The sequence below is a fragment of the Rhinolophus hipposideros genome, assembly GCF_964194185.1.
Source record: "Rhinolophus hipposideros genome assembly, chromosome: 6".
In the NCBI taxonomy this organism is placed as follows: domain Eukaryota; kingdom Metazoa; phylum Chordata; class Mammalia; order Chiroptera; family Rhinolophidae; genus Rhinolophus; species Rhinolophus hipposideros.
In genome coordinates, this window is record NC_138052.1 from 61,028,995 (window position 1) to 61,045,121 (window position 16,127).

The 16,127-nt window shown below is 37.6% G+C and overlaps 2 protein-coding genes across 14 annotated transcripts in view; both read left to right on the forward strand.

The window, feature by feature from the left end:
- Positions 1 to 678: 678 nt before the first annotated feature.
- Positions 679 to 4,195, forward strand: LOC308498547 (NADH dehydrogenase [ubiquinone] 1 alpha subcomplex subunit 5-like; the record flags this gene model as incomplete). The annotated part of the gene is made up of 3 exons (XM_081050775.1): positions 679 to 754; positions 3,834 to 3,911; positions 4,029 to 4,195. 3 exons carry the CDS (start codon positions 679 to 681, stop codon positions 4,193 to 4,195), a joined length of 321 nt encoding a protein of 106 aa, XP_080906901.1.
- Positions 4,196 to 8,617: 4,422 nt separating this feature from the next.
- Positions 8,618 to 16,127, forward strand: part of GULP1 (GULP PTB domain containing engulfment adaptor 1) — a 229,485-nt gene continuing 221,975 nt past the window's right edge. For 7 of the 13 annotated variants that reach the window (XM_081051321.1, XM_081051317.1, XM_081051309.1 and 4 more), the window contains exon 1: positions 8,647 to 9,267. The gene's annotated coding sequence lies outside the window, so the exon portion shown is untranslated. Of the gene's footprint in view, positions 9,338 to 9,455; positions 9,629 to 16,127 lie in introns of those variants that run through there. The other 6 variants (XM_081051318.1, XM_081051310.1, XM_081051312.1 and 3 more) reach the window with 3 other exon arrangements.

Here is a 16,127-nt window from a genome sequence, read left to right on the forward strand (position 1 = left end):
CCAGTCACACTTTTTGAAAACCTGCCAATTTCCATTGAACTGATAGCACTTCATCTGTGTGTATTCTCAGGTTGCTGGGTGGGAGTGACTGTTGAAGTAGAACCAACATGAGAAGCCTGTGTTCTAGCAGTTCTTGCTACAGATTGCCTTTTGCAGAAGAGCAATAGTTAGAATTATTTCACCCCTGTAATGAAAGAGAAACTCAGTGAGAGAACGTCTTTTGTTGTTAGATTGTGATAATAGCCAATGTGTCCTTTGCATTTTAAAGCATGATGCCATTTTCCCAAATCACATTATGTCAGGCCCAAGCATGTAAGTGCCTTGCGTTGCTCTGCTTTTCTGTCAGGCCCTATCACCAGGCCTGGGTAAATTCTGAAATAGAATTTTAAGGGGAATTTAAGACATTAGCATTCTAGTGAAAAACCACAAATCATAATTTTGAAGTAAAAAGTTTTATTTCCCTCAAAATAATGTTTAGACAATCTACAATATGTTATTTGTTTTCGACCTTATTGAGGAAAAATAATGTAATTCTATTTGCAAAAAAAAAAATTCTGTTTGTTCTTTTTTTTTTCTTTGTATTTTAAGTATATGAGTCTTCAGTGGACAAAATATCTTTTGAACTCAGAAGTTTTTGGGCAAATAAAACTGCTTTGATCAAACTTTCCAGGCCTGCAAATGCCGGGCCAGGAGAGCACATCTCAGGAGACACTCCTGGTCATTAGGCCAGGCCATTCCGTGAAGCAGGTCCAAGGTATTTTCTTTTGATCATGACTGGCTTCACATTCACTATCAACTGGAGAGCACGTGAACTGGAACTAGCAGGGGAAACCTGACCTGGATTAAGATCTGTGTTTTCCCCCATTTCCACTGTCAAGTAGGGCTGTTGCATTCCAAATTTATTTTGTGTTCTGTAGTTCTTGTAGAATAATGGCCCTTTCACTCTTTCCAGTAAACAGGGCTTCTAACAAATGACAGTGTAATGGATTAGAGGGTAAAGATATAATAGGAATGGGTTCAGAAGTCAAGTCTTTTCAAGTTGGGAATGCATCTTCTGTTTCGGGATCAGAAGAAAAATTGAATAATGAGGTGATTCAAGTAAACTGATATATAAGTTGAACACAATTCTAACAGAAGTGTTTTGGGGTCAAAGGTAGAAAGAAAGATGTGATAAGGAAATTTAATAGAATGATTCCAAAGTTCATTTGGAAAAATAAACTTGAGAGAATAGCGATGAAACTTTTGAAGGAGACGTAAGAAGGGTATTTAAGGGTAACTTGCCCAACAGATATTTTTAAACAATTATAGGCTGAGGTAATTAATATTGCAGGATTACAATATGGGAAAGGACTCCTTCTAGCCCATACGGTGCCTTTGTGCATAGAGCCCCCCTCATGCCCATCCCGTGCCAAGGAAGCTCTGCAGGGGCTCCTAGCTGAGGATGGCTCTGAGGGTTGGAAAACGTGCCTTTTTCTCCAGGCTCATGGCCTCCACTGGCTTGGCTGCAGAAGGGCCTGGCTGGATTTCAATCTGTACTGGACCTTTTTGGAGAAGTCTTATTTGATTGTATATACTGTTTGACTATACCTAGAAGTTCCTCATAAACAAACCCTATTTCATATCTAAATTAATATATGATAAGGAATACTTCTGAAATCACTGGGGAAAGAATGGATCATTTAGTAAATGGTGTTGGACAGCTAGCTAGGTAATTATCCTGTGAGTGAAAAAAAAAGGACAAATACCTTATCTTAAATTTCACACCAAACTAAATTGGAAAGAAAAAAGCAAAAAATTAAACTACAAAATACTAGAGGAAAATATAGGCGATTACTTCAGATTGAATGTTTTTATAAGCATTACAAAAAAAACCCCACAGCAATTGTTATAGACTACATTTAAAGAAATTCAATATAGTAAAAAAAAAAAAACTAATAAAATAATCTATTTTGAATTAAGTTTAAAGAAATAAATATCTTTGCTAGAGATTTATAGATGTATTAAAGAACTCTTAAAAATCAATCAGAAAAAGAAAAATATACAAATTCATAGAGAAAAGATAAAAATGAACAAAATATATAAATAGCCAGTTCCTAAAAGAAAATAAAAATGCTTACTAACTGTATGAAAGTATGTCCAACATTATTAACAGCGAAAGTAATAGAAATGAACATAATTGAGCTAATTTTTCAATTCAATTCTATGAAAACATAAAAGTGTTTGGAGAAAAAGGTAACAATTAAGATAGAATTGTTTATATAATAAAGTTTACATATATTAAAAATGCATATAAAATAAGTTTTTGCAAGAATACATATATAAACAAAAAAAGATACACATTAAACACATTAGAGTGAGTACTTCTATTGGGCGGGTGAATGGGAGGAAATGAGGATACGAGTGAATCATTAAATAAAATTGAGTGGCACGTGAGAACTTGCAGGACGAGGGTGTGCCAAACACTGAGAAACATGCTTTAAACAACCAACGATCCGCACCTGAATTTTCTTACTGACCACATAGGTAAATAAAATACATGTTGAAAAAAATGACACTATATATTGTTCATGGGAGTATACATTTGTATAAACTTTTCAGAAATAGTTTGACAATATGAATTTCAATTATTAAAGATAAATGGAAGTCTAATATTCACTGGAAGAGAAGGTACTTACAAATATGGAAAGTGGTATTGTACTAGAAATGGAGGTAAGGGTATGAATCATGGCATTCAAAATGATAGATAGATAGATGATAGATAGATAGATAGATAGATAGATAGATAGATAAATAGATGTGCATTACTTTGGCTACTGAGAGGGCCTAAGTGAAGCAAAAGCCTAATAGCAATGACATTACACTTGGAGCTCAGCTTCCATATACTGTTCTTCAGTGAAAGAGACTGGCTTCTTTGGAGAAATGGCTGATTCCAGGGCTGGAGCTAGAATATTATAAAATGAGACTTGAATACCTTTTTGTTCCCCAAAGTGAAAAATGCTCATGAATGATGGAGTCATGGCAAAAAGACACAGAAGTTAACTTAAAAACGCTCCCTCTGGCCAAACCTGAGACAATCTGAGAGTCAAAATAAATCATGCTAGTAACAGATAAATACAATAACATTTGAATAAAATAACAAACCATGTGTCTATACTAATATAAATAAATAAATGAATAAATTGAAAGTTGAATGAGGAAGGAAATATTTATATAGTTTTGAAGTACCTCCCCAGAAAATACCAATCATAATGGAAAAGACATTAACATTACAGAGGAGATGCCTGACATACCATCACCTTAATCAAGTGAAGATCATCAGCAATAGGACAAATCAAAATTGGGTGCAACTTGGTAGAATTTTTTTTTTTTTTAAAGAATGTAGTATCATACTTCTGTGTTTATTGGCCAAAGATTCATAACCTGTATCTAACACAATAATTTGAAGGACAATATAAGTAGAGAGCAATTCTCAAAAGTATCAACATCATAAAAGTAAAAGAGACAGGATAACTACATGTAACATGTGATCTCAAACTGAATCCTGTGTCTATAAAGGCCATAAAAGGGATAATTGGAGAAACTTGAATGGGACCAAATAGATAGATGATAGAAGTGTGTTAATTTCCTGATTTTTGATGGTTTACTTTCCTTATGGAAAGGTCAGTATTTGTTGGAAGTGTGCAAAGGTATTTGGGGCACCATGTTGACAATGATGGTTAAATAAACATCAGATGGTTCAGGGAAAAAAAATAGTTATTTGTACTCTATATGCAACTTCTCTGTAACTTGACATCCACCCCCCCCCAAAAAAAAATAATAATAAAGAAACCTAGTTGGCGTTGTCATCGCGGGTGTGCTGAAGAAGACCACTGGCCTTGTGGGATTGGTTGTATGTGAGAGTCCACACAAGAGGCTAAGAATATTGTACACAAAGATATTTAATGTTCTTGAGTAAATCCTTGAAAATGCAGCATATAGAAAGTATACAGAACACATTACAAATGAGAACCTAGGTATAGTTAAAGCAGAAACAGATGTTAAAAAATTAGAAGACCAACTTCAGGGTGGTCAAATAGAAGAGGTGATTCTTCAGGTTGAAAATAAATTAAGTTTGGCAAGAAAAATGATACAACGGAAATCATGGGAGCCTTTAGTGAAAGAGCCTTCTGCTAACCAATGGAAATGGCCAGTATAATCATGATTAAATGACTTGTGTGTTGACAGGAAAATGATGTAATTAAATGTTCTGTTGTATCAAAACAAATAAAGGAACAAACAAAAACCTTATAATCTAATCTTGAGAATCTACTTCTAGATATTCTAAGGAAATAATAGGCAAGGGATGAACAAATATGTGTATAGATGGTATACAAAAATATGTGTATAGATGGCCATAGTTTCTTTGTTTCAAATATTAAAAACATTTAAAAAACACTGCTGGGGGAAGCCATAATGTACTCGTGTATTGTTATAAAGTAGTAAGTATGTATAGGTATACTTCCATGTGGAAAAAGGGAAAGAGAAAAGTAAGTGAATGTCAGTTCTAGGTAATGTCTTTTCTCTACTCCTGATTTCCATGCTATTTTTTTTTTTTCTGAGTCTTTACTCATTTGCTTTTGGTGAAGTGTTGTGACATATTTCATAAATACATTTAGGAATAAATCTTGGAAGAATTGCTGGGTATGCAGAGTTAAGCTACACCCTTTTTTGTCTCTTTTCTTTGTCATCATCTTCATCTTCGTCTTTGCTGTCTTCTTTCTAGGGAATGGATCTTAGTAAACAGAACTTAACTTCTTCAAAGGTACTCCTTTTAGGTAGGGAGAGGACGAATTATGTGACTGAGGCTTCTATTTTGGTTGTTGACCTTTAGATCTACCAATTCAAACCAGGTCTTTGGCAATAATACAAGTAATATTTTAGATTCTATGTTTAATTTTTGTTTTATGTCTCAATTTATTCCCAACCCAGGCATAAAGAAGGGATGTTATTTATTGGAGAGTCTCTCAGAGACCTCAACAATACTTGAAAGGTATAGAACAAATGTTAGCAGTGGGTACTGTTGGGGGTGGGAATACAGGAGATATTTATTTCTTTTCTGTCTTGCCCCTCTTCATTTTTTTTTGGGGGGGGGGCAATGAATATGTTTCATGTTCTTAATCAGGAGTATCAAAATAAAATGAGAGAGAAAATGATGGAAGGTAGAAAGTAAATGTAGCACTTATTAACTTTGGAACCCAGATCCCCCTAGGAATCAATGGATATTTGGACATGGCTGGCACATAACAAAAATAAATATGCACTTTTCCCATTCACATAGCTGAGATTCTGAATTCCATCTTGTTGTTATTTCTTTTCAAATACTTTAAATGACTGGTTTGCAGTAATATAGAGCTAAACAACCAGCATACTAGTATGTTTTTGTGGATTTTTTAAAAACTCAGCAGGAAATTGTTATTTTCAACATAAATAACAAGTAGTTGCCTCTTAGTCAAGGTTCTTTTAGTTTAAGTAAGAGAAGTTTCTCTTGAGCCAGAAAATTAATTTAAAAAATATTGGAAGGCTGCCTAGTCTCTACCAAAGTCCATATGCACCTATGTTGAATGTGAAGAATTTTCAAATGGAAACCTGAACATTTGTTATGTGTAGAATATGTTTTAATGGTAGTGCCCTGCCAGGGCCTCTACACAGCCTTTCTCCTTGGCATCTCTCTTCTTCAATTCTTTGATCATGCTATAAATCTGATTTTCAATCTTGTTCTAGTTGGTTTTAGTGTTTTTAAACCTTGGTTCTGACATCCTTGATATTTTTTTTTTACTTCTAAGCTATTTCTTAGAGCAGTTCATATCAAGAATCAGTTTATAAAAATTATACAGCAATAGCAATTATAAAGACTTTAAGCATTGGAAGAAAATATAAAAATGGTTCATCTTTAGCACTGTCTGCAATAATTGGAAAAAGAGAGTTATGGGGATTCATGCATTCCCATTCATCCATCCATAATGGATACACTTTGTAGTGATAACTTTTTCTCTTTGGGGCAAATTCCAAGTCTCATGGAAATTGCCCATAGAATTTATAGGCTATGAAATACCTTCAATAAATTATTTTAGTGGCTAATTCAGGCTTAGGCTGGAGTGGTAGAAAACCCCACTTAGAAGGGGGATATTGGTTTTATCTCCAAAAACCTGGGAGCTGTATAAAAGCCTAAATGATTTTCAACATTGAGTAAGATGAGAAAGGGTTTAGGCATTCTTTTCAAAGGTATCAGAGGCAAATGAGTAAGAAATAAGTATGCTCCCTTATGAGATTTTACATTAATCCAAACTCTCTGCTGCCTGACTTATTCTCATGCCCTGATCCTGTCTAAGTGGAGATGTAGTGTGTTGGAGAGTGATCTAGCGTTTCTCAAAGTAGGATCTGTAGCTCCTAGTGGTTTATTGATGTTTTCTTGGGAGTCTAGAGTTCTCTACCAGAAGTTTTAAATATTGTGTTAAAAAAACCATATATTTATAATTATGCAATGTAAGTATTCCTTATTCCTAAATATTGGGCTGCCATTTGATTTATTTTTATAATCATGTTGATACGGAGTGATCACTTAAATGGCATAATTTATTTTTTAGTAGTTTGTAAATTGTTTAAAGGTGTTAACCAAAGAGGGTAAGGCTGTATAAAGAACAAAAGGCATTGCAGATTTAGATAGCAACCCAAACTGTGTTCTGGAGAGAACAAAGAAAAGCAGGGTTTTTAAAGGCAAAATCCACAAAATGTAATTCTTTCATTCAAATGAAGGATTGCTGGCTAGGTTAGCAGGGATTGGTTAGTTCCAATATACAAAGAACGGAAACTACAAGGAACGAAGTTAAGTCCTATATGTCCATTTAGGATTTGTTATTCCAGAATGTTTATGGCTCATCCTTGAGCTGAGTTTAGTAACAGGTTTAGCAACTAACTAGCAGCTCTGAGAACTGAGGCACAACATGTGCATGGACTCCACATCCTCACAGTTTTGCTGCCACGTTCAAATATAGTTGAATGGAATTTCCATGCCACTGGATGTGGAGGCGTTTTACTTGACCCCACCAGCTCAGTGTCCCAGAAAGGAAGTTTAAGGAAAGAAGATGTACATTTTTTCTATATTTTTGTGTTTTTCAAGAATGAATAACAGTAGGAAATTTTTATATTTTAATAATTTATTTTAATGAAATGTAGCACCTTAATTTACTTGAAAGTATAAATACTGTAATTATTTTTGTGGATTTTGACACATTTTGGAGAAAAAACTTGAAACCAATGCAGTGAAACAGTAATTAATAGCCTCCCCAGTGTTTTAAGTGACTCTCCTAGCAATGTTTATTCCGTTTCATTTTCTCCATTATCAAAGGTTATGTACAGAAAAAGCAACTAGCATTGTCCTCAAATTAATGTTTCCAATGTAATTATTTTACTGTATGCTTGACTATTGTGATAAAGAGGAAAACATATAACATATATAACATATATAATAGCTAAAAGAGGACTCTGCCAAATGTGAAGAGGCCTGATTTCTGGTCCTGGCTTTAGCACCTCCTAACCATGAGAATTGGGGAAGTCAATTAAGATTGTTGGACTTCAGTTGCCTTTTAGTTAAAACAAGGGAGTTTGGATAGAGCTGGGTGATCTCTAAACTTAGTTTCCATTTCAACAATTGTGATGCTGTATCTTTTTTAATGGAAAAAAGCATCAAGGAGAAAAAAAATGATTCAGTTAATAAGGTCTTTGCGGAGAATTTCCAGTGTGTTTTCTTCTAATTACAATCGAATATAGTGGGATGTAAGAACCAAATATTTATTAAGTACCTTCTCTGTGCCTGACACTATTCCAGCTCCTGTAAATGTGACCGTGACTCTGTGAGTTCCATTATATAATTCCTTTTGGCAGTTTTAATTGCATTGAGTGTCCTAGGGCACAGAATGAATAAGTATAGAGTCTGGAAAAGGAATCTGGCTTGTCTGCCTCTAAACCCTGAATTCCACTGTAACACATTACATTTGCTGGCCTAGCAAAATGCTTTTTTCCCCTTTATCAATATATTTTCACATTCAATTTAAAATTTAGTAAACTAAATTCTGAGCAGTGTCTCAGAAAACTTTAGTAAACTTATTCTCATCCTCTAAGAATTGCTTGTATGAGGATACTCCTCCTTGCGGGTCTTCCCACACAGGTTTACCAGGGTGAGAATGGTTTGCGGCGTTTTCCCTGGATCCTTATACAGAAGTACAGAATTCTGAGGCAAACATCCGAATGGAGCAAATGAGCATAATCTGGTGGGTGAGGCAGTTTTTCTTTCTCTTTTTTCTTTTCTTTTCTTTTCTTTTTTTTTTTTTTTTTTAAGGCATAACAAAGTGCAGAGATTCAGGCTGAGTTCAAAGAAATGAGGGCAAAAACGGAAAAAAAAAATGTCTGTAGAGATGTCCTCAGAGCACCAACACAACTGTGTTAATGCTTTCTTGATAAAGGCAGTAAAGAAGACATTTAATTGTAGTCGTATCTGTGCTGTCTTTGACATTTTCTTTCTTATTAAGCAGCAGAGATGTTTTAAAATTGTATTAAGAAACACATAGAGATAAGGAAAGGCGACTAGTCCTGATCCAGGGCTTCAGGGAGGAGGTTCAAAAGGAAACTCGGCTGGGGACCAGGGATGGGGGTGGGGAGGACTGTTTTTGCTTCTGTCCCGGCTAAGAGTCGGGTAAGGTAAGGCCTCTCCTTCTGCAGTCCGGTTTCTGTCACATTCCACTCCCTCCCCCACCCCCCACCCTCTTTGGTCCTGCGTGCAAAGGCCAGATACCGGCCCATAGGAAATGACCATCAGAGATTGAAGAAAGTAGCGAGCTTGAACACTGGCGTCCGGTGTGGAAGTGTCCTAGGAGACCGCTAGAAGTGCGCCAGCCCGAGTCTGGGAGAGTTCCCTTCTGGCCGAGAGGGGGAGCCCCGCGTTCCCAGCCGGGAGCGACCCGGAGTCCCGAGCCTCCAGCCCCAGCCGCCGCCAGCGCCAGTTTTGGCTTCAGCCGATTAGGAAGAGGAGGGAGAGGGCAGAGAGCGCGAAGAGGGAGGGGACCAGAGCCGGAGGGTCGCGAGTCCAGCACCGCGTTGACGTACAGAAACTTTCCCTCTCGGCCACTGAAACGTCGCCGTGGCTGTGCGGGAGAGGAGGTCTCCGGGTTGCGAGGACGCAGCAGCTCTCCACGCCCCTGCCCCAAGCCTGACCCGACTGCATCCGTCAGTAAGGTACGGAGAGACCCAAGGGACCGCGATTTATCTGGGGTCTTCCCTGCCTGGCAGCCCAGCCTCCCGCCAGGTAGCATGCGATCTCTTTTAAACTGACATCCTGAGAAGCAGCGGGCAGTGGTCAGCCTGGCCACGGGTACCGGGAAGGGAGGGCGCGGGGCTGTGCGCCGCTGCCGCCGCCGCCGGGCAGGTTACAAAAATTAGAACAGTGAAAGGCTCAGGGTGCCTGTCGTCCGGCACGAAAGGAGGCTAAGACCTGTTGACGACTGCTGTGGCAGTGCTTCAGGGACGAGCGCGGAGCCTCACGAGGTCGGGGACGCAGCGGGGTCCGGACTCCGGGAGCCTTCTCTAGCCCTTTGTGGTAACTTTGGTCCGGCCGGGCAGGAGCTGGAGGGGGGCTGGGCGGGGGTCGCCCGTTGGATCAGTACCTCTGAAGGTGCTTGGGGCGACGGACTGAGCACGCAAGTCGTCGCCGGGTCACAGCGAGGCGACCCAGGAGCGAAACTTCTTCCAGCTTAACCTCCCTTTTGTTGGCTCCGGGAGAGAGTGTGGGCATGGGGGCGGGGAGGCGCGAAGCACCGAGGCGCGGCCAAGGATTCTTTAAAGCCTAGAGCTGGGAGGGCCCAAACTCAGGGGCGGCGCCCGCATGGTACCCTTGCGCTGAGTGGGTCTAGTAGCTCCTTCTGGCGGGCGCTGTGTTAGAGGGGCGCACCGCGCGGGGGGTGATGAGACCCTGGGCTCCCGGTCCGCTCGCCGGGCTCGCTCGTCCAGGCCCTTCTCCCTGTGCGCTAACTCGCTACTCGGATCAGAACCCAGCGCCATCGGTTCTCCCCTGTGGCTCCTGAGGTCGCTGCGGTGACTTTCCTGTGTGCGGGAGGGAACTCCAGACTGGCTGGGTTTCTTGGAATGTGTTTACGGTGTTGAATGGGATTTGAACAGGAAGCTGGACGCTGCAGCTGAACTAGCGTACCAGATTAAAGATGTAGCTGGTGTTGCGCATGGCGAGTCCACTTAGATGGAGAAACCCCGACCGAGTTAAGGGCGAAGTGGCGGTCAGAGTACCCCTTGATGATGAGTCCTGGGAGTTTTTCCCAACTCAACTCGCCTTACTTTCACGTGCATCATTTACATTTACTATTTCAATCTGCAAGCTTGACAAAGTACAGTGCAGTCAACCAGGAAGGATTTAATAAATTTATTTTGGGACCTGTTTAAAAAAAAAAAAGTTGCACCAATAAGTTTTTGGAGAGAGTTCTAGTTATGACACCACTTGTTAATTTCTGGGATTAAGGAGACCACGGTGCTGATGAGTTTGTGTCTGATAACGAATGGGTGATTAGGTGCCAAAGGGCCGGTAATGAGACAGAGTGAATATTGGAGGTCTGAATTGGACATTTTTCAGATTTGCAAATCGCCGGGTTTCTTTGCCAGTCTTTCCCTCCTTTCTCCACAAAAACAAGTAGCCTTGCTAGAAAACCCACCAGTTTGGTGAGTGCAGTTTTTGGCGACTACAAGCATTGCTGGAAACAACCTACAGGCTAAGGTACTGCCTGCCCCATTGCATAATTAAAAGGTCTCCTTGAGCTGTCCAGGAGTGTTTTCCAAGTTTTTACGACTGACAAGGAAAGAAGAGAGGAACCTGGCCGGCAGCCAAACTAGACTGAGCTCAGTAGCCAGGCATGAAAGAGACTGGGGGAAGTTGCAGGGGATAATTGGAGAGGAGCTGTTGGTTGTACTTTGGTTTAAACAAGGGGTTTCTTTTGCAATGAACATTTTTCTGTGACTAAGATCAGTCTTCTTGGCAAAAAAAGTAAACTAAGCATAGAATGCAGTCGGATAGGACAGAGGAGAGTGAAAGAAGTGCTCTCAGAGTAAAGTCTGATCCTTCCTTATCTGTGTTGCCATGGAATAGCTGGGGGCCTGATGCTGCTTGTGCTGACCATCCTTTGCAGATGCTCACACTTTGTTCCTATTTGTCTCCTCCACTCCCAGTAGGCTTGCTGCAACTTCAGTCCCTTGACCTTGACCTGCTTTGTTTTCACAGCCATTGAGAACTGAAGACTTGGGTTTTTCAGCAGATGATTTTCCACCTAAGTTAAATAATTCAATTAGGTATTCTCAAATAGAACAGATTTGGGCCATGGAATTAGAGTGAAAAATGTATCCAGCATGTGTACCTCTTGTTTGTCAAAATAAATAGATCTCGCTCTTTCACCTGAAGGAATAGAACTTGGGTGATCCCAGTATTTCATACCTTTGCCTAATATCAAAGGCCCGCTGCTTTCGAGATCCAGACTAGCCAAAAACTCAATCTTATCTGCAATTCAGATCCTTCTTTTATGTATTAAAATTATTTATGTGTCATATGTCTTCTTTTTCAGGGACATAGTTCTATTATGGTTTTGGACATTGAATGGTTAAAAAAGTAATATGGTTTGTATTTCCTCTAGATTGATGAGTTTGAGATTGTGAACATCAGTTTGCTCTCTGAGATTGAATTTATGAATCACCCCTTGGCAAAATGTTTTCCCTGACTGATTTTAGTCTTTCCACTTTCAAAGTTAGAAAAAAAAAAAAAAAAGCAAAAAAACCTTTCCTTTACATAATTACAAACTTACTGTGAGAATTAAAGAGAGGAAATCATGTTAATAGGTTTTTAGACATAAAGGTCATAGGGTTTCTCAGTCAGTTGATTCATTGAGATTATAGGGGTAAAATAGTAACATCTATATCTAGAAAACACGTGTAATAGTGACATATCTGTATTTAATTTATAAAAATTACTACTTTTGCATTTTAATCATAGCTGTCATTTAATCATATATTTTAATTTTTGAGACTTAGGTGAGATTTTGTTACGGTTAAAGCTGAGTCATTCTCTTAAATGGTGAAGAACAATCAGCAAATTCATTTATTTTTATTTCGGTTTATGTTTATATTCAGGATTGGTTGTTTTTTGAGTTCAGCTCAAATTTGCCTTTATGAGAAGTTACCAAATATATTTGCAGACTTTGGCTCCCTTCTAGGAAATAACTAAAATACATTTATGATGTACAAACAAACTTTCTTTTCCCAGTGGCCACAACGACTTCCTTAAGAGTTTAGAGAGTAGCTTTAGGAGCCATTCATTAATTGATTCAACCAATATTTGTTGCACACTTTTTATGTGCCAGAAACCATCAACCTTGAATTCAAATCCCAACACTGTACTTCTCAGCACTATGCTTTTATTTTTTATGCATGCTATTTTACTTCTTAAACATTTTACCAACATATAATTCATTGTCTGTAGATAGCACTATAATGTTTCAACTGGTTAATTATTGATCCATGGATGATACTTAGTGAAATATTTAATTTTTAGTTTGACATGACAATTAATAAAGTAAACTCCCTATTTTTATAGTTCACTGTACTGTGCTGTATTCATGAATGTTTAACTTACTCTTTCTCAGGTGTATAAGTCAATGTATTAGAGAAAGAAAACAGAGTAAGTATAGTAGTCTCCCCTTACCTATGGGGGGGGTCCATTCCAAGACCCCCAGTGGATAAATTAGGCACAGTAAGAGATTAACAACAATAACTAATAATAAAATAAAACAATTCTTATACTATATTGTAATAAAAGTTGTATGAATATGGTCTCTCTCTCAAAATACCTGGAATTTTCCATTTTATTTTTGAACTTGGGTTGACTGAAGGGAACTTAAACAGTGGAAAGCAAAACTCAGATAAGGGGGACTACTGTACAGGTAAATTTTAAAAGAAAATATTTTGGTAAAATACTTATTCATAACTTTTATTTTTAAACTTTACTGTGTCGTTAATAGTGAATCTGTAAAAAGGAGGAGTATATGGGAAATAGTAGTTGAATTTATAATCATCTTAACAAAATAAGCACTTTTTTGAATAAAGAACAAGTGAATGTTCAAGGATGTATTAGGGTAATCTCAATGTAAAATATCCAATTTTGTTTTGTGTTTTAAATTAAAAATCTTTAAAATCTTAATCTCCATTGCTGAATATTAGGTAAATTTTATTTAAATTTCACTTAGCGGAACTCTGTGTGACTCATTCTGCAAAACTGCAATTTGTTTCCTAAAACTTTTAAAGAAAAAAAGTTATTTTATGTGAATATAATAATGAATTCAGAAGTAGTTACAGGAGCCATCTGCATGGCTGCCATAAGACCTGGTCCCTAAACGCATTAGAGGCTAGTGGATCTAATAGTGTTAGCCTTAATGCATTTAGAGATCAGGAAACTTAAACTTGTTCTTGTGGGAGCTGAAATATATTCAAAGTGGAAGAGGAAAACTGGTATGAACTTTGAACAGAGAAATCGTGTTGCTTCCAAACAGTTGAGATATGAAATTGAAATTAGGCCTTTATTGTTCCAGAGTTAGGCTTAGAAAACGGCTTATACTTATTCTAGGCACTGTTATTTGGTTGTTTTATATTTGTTTTATGCTAAGAAAATGTTTTCAGCCACGCTGATGATGCTTACAATGCATGATTATTTTTCATTGGAAGACAGTTAATTGAGGCAAATATTGTGCAGGAGAAAAAATGCTAATTTTCTATGTTCATTTAAATAGTATAGTTATGTTAAATTTGTAATTAGTCTCATCTTATAGTATGTACTTAAAGATAGTTTTGGAAAGGCTGCTCCAGTTTGCTCATGTAATATGAATGAGTGAACTAACTTATTTAATAATATTGACTTCCACTATATTTTGTGCTACATTGAAAAGATTGATATGAATTTTTAAAAGAGTTTGAATAACACTAATTTCTAGGGCATATCTAGATAGCATAGCTACCTTTATTTCGTGTTTGATTTTTGCTATTAATGTTATATAGATATACCTACACATTGTCTTCATCACATGCCTTCTGAAGAGGAAGTTTAGAAGATAATTTAGAAACTTACATGTCTTAGGTGACTCCCCGCCCATTTTCTCTCTCTTGCTGTCTTTACATATATAACATAGGTATTTGATGTATCTCTATTTGTGATAGGTATTTTTTTCATAGGGAAAAATAACTTTCATTAATTGTTATTTCTGAGGCAATTTTAAATATTAAATTATTTTCCAGATTACTGTTGCTAGAAATCCTTGGCATTATTTGTGTGTTTATTTTGTTCAAATTATAAAGGAGTTGTTAGGCTTTTATTTATACTTATAAAGGTAGAGAGAAGTGTAGGAAGATCTATTACCCATGTTCTTGGTTAATTAATGCCTCTGATAACATACTTGTAATCATAGAGATGTGGGGGGAGGAAGAAACTTTCCTCTATCCTTAAGGTTCTTCTGGCTGGTCTAATCAAATAGACATGAGACAGGTTAGCAAGAGAAAATAATCAAATTTAATACGTACATTAGTATGGGAGCCCCACTTACATGAGAGAGTGAGAGACCCCCACATGCACGAGAGATTCAGAAATAGAAAGGGAACTTGGGTATCTATGACATTCTGAACTAGGAATGAGGTAAGATGCCTTTGGGGCTTCAAAAGGTCATTCATTGCAGGATGATAAGAAGAGCACATGCTTAGTAAATAGAAATTTGCCCTGCCCCATAGGTAGGTCAAAAGAGGTTATCTCTGATAATCTCTTATTATGGGCAAGGCCCCTAATTCAAGTTCTTTTTTTTTTTTTTTTTTTTTTTTTGACCGCAAACTTTTTTTATTTTATTAGTTTCAGGTGCAAAAGACAAAGTAATACTTAGACGTTTATCATTTATATACCTCACACTGTGTGAACCCCCTCTCCCATCCACTATCCCTCTGACATTGCACAGAGCCATTACATTTCCACTGTCTCTATTCCTAATGCTGTACTCCACTTCTTGTAAGTATATACATACATATATATATACATATATATATATATGTATAATTATAGTTGGCATTCATTATTGTTCAGCTTCAGGTGTACAGTGCAGTGATTAGGCATCTAAATCATCCCTGATGTGGTCTCCCAAATGGGACACATGTCCATCGGATATCCTACAAAATCTTTACAACATTATTGATTACGTTCCCCAAATTAATTTTCAAAACCCCGTGGCCATCTTGTGGTTACCAACTGTTTTCTAATCCCCTCACCTCCCCCCTGATCCCCCCCCCCCGCCCATCTAGCAACCCTCAGTTTTTCCTCTTTGTCTCCCAAACTGTTTCTGATTAGTTCATTCACTTATTCTTTTCTTTAGATTCCGCATATAACTGAGATCATATGGTATTTGTCTTTCTCTATCTGACTTATTTCACTTAACATAATGTTGTCTAGGTCCATCTATGTTGTTGCAAATGGTGAGATTTCTTTCTTCTTTAGGGCTGCGTAATACTCCATTGTACCACGGTTTCTTAATCCAGTCATCTACTGATGGGCATTTCAGTTGTTTCTATGTCTTGGCTATTGTGTATAGTGCTGCAATAAACACAGGGGTGCATAATTGTTTTTGAATTAGAGTTTTGGATTTCTCCGGACAGATACCTAGGAGTGGAATTGCTGGATCAGAAGGTAGTTCCACTTTCAGATTTTTGAGATACCTCCATACTGTTTTCCACAGTGGCTGCACCAATCTGCAATCCCACCAACAGTGCACAAGCGTTCCCTTTTCTCCACATGTGCACCAACATTTGTTTGTTGATTTATTGATGATAGCCATTTTGACTGGGGTGAGGGGGTATGGCATTGTGGTTTTTATTTGCGTTTTATTAATTTTTAATTTATTAATTTAGTTTTATTAATTAATTTATTTGTTAATTAATTTGTGGTTTAATTTAATTTTATTTTATTTATCTCATGGTTAGTGAGCTTGAGCATTTCTTCATATGTCTGTTTGCCATCTGTATGT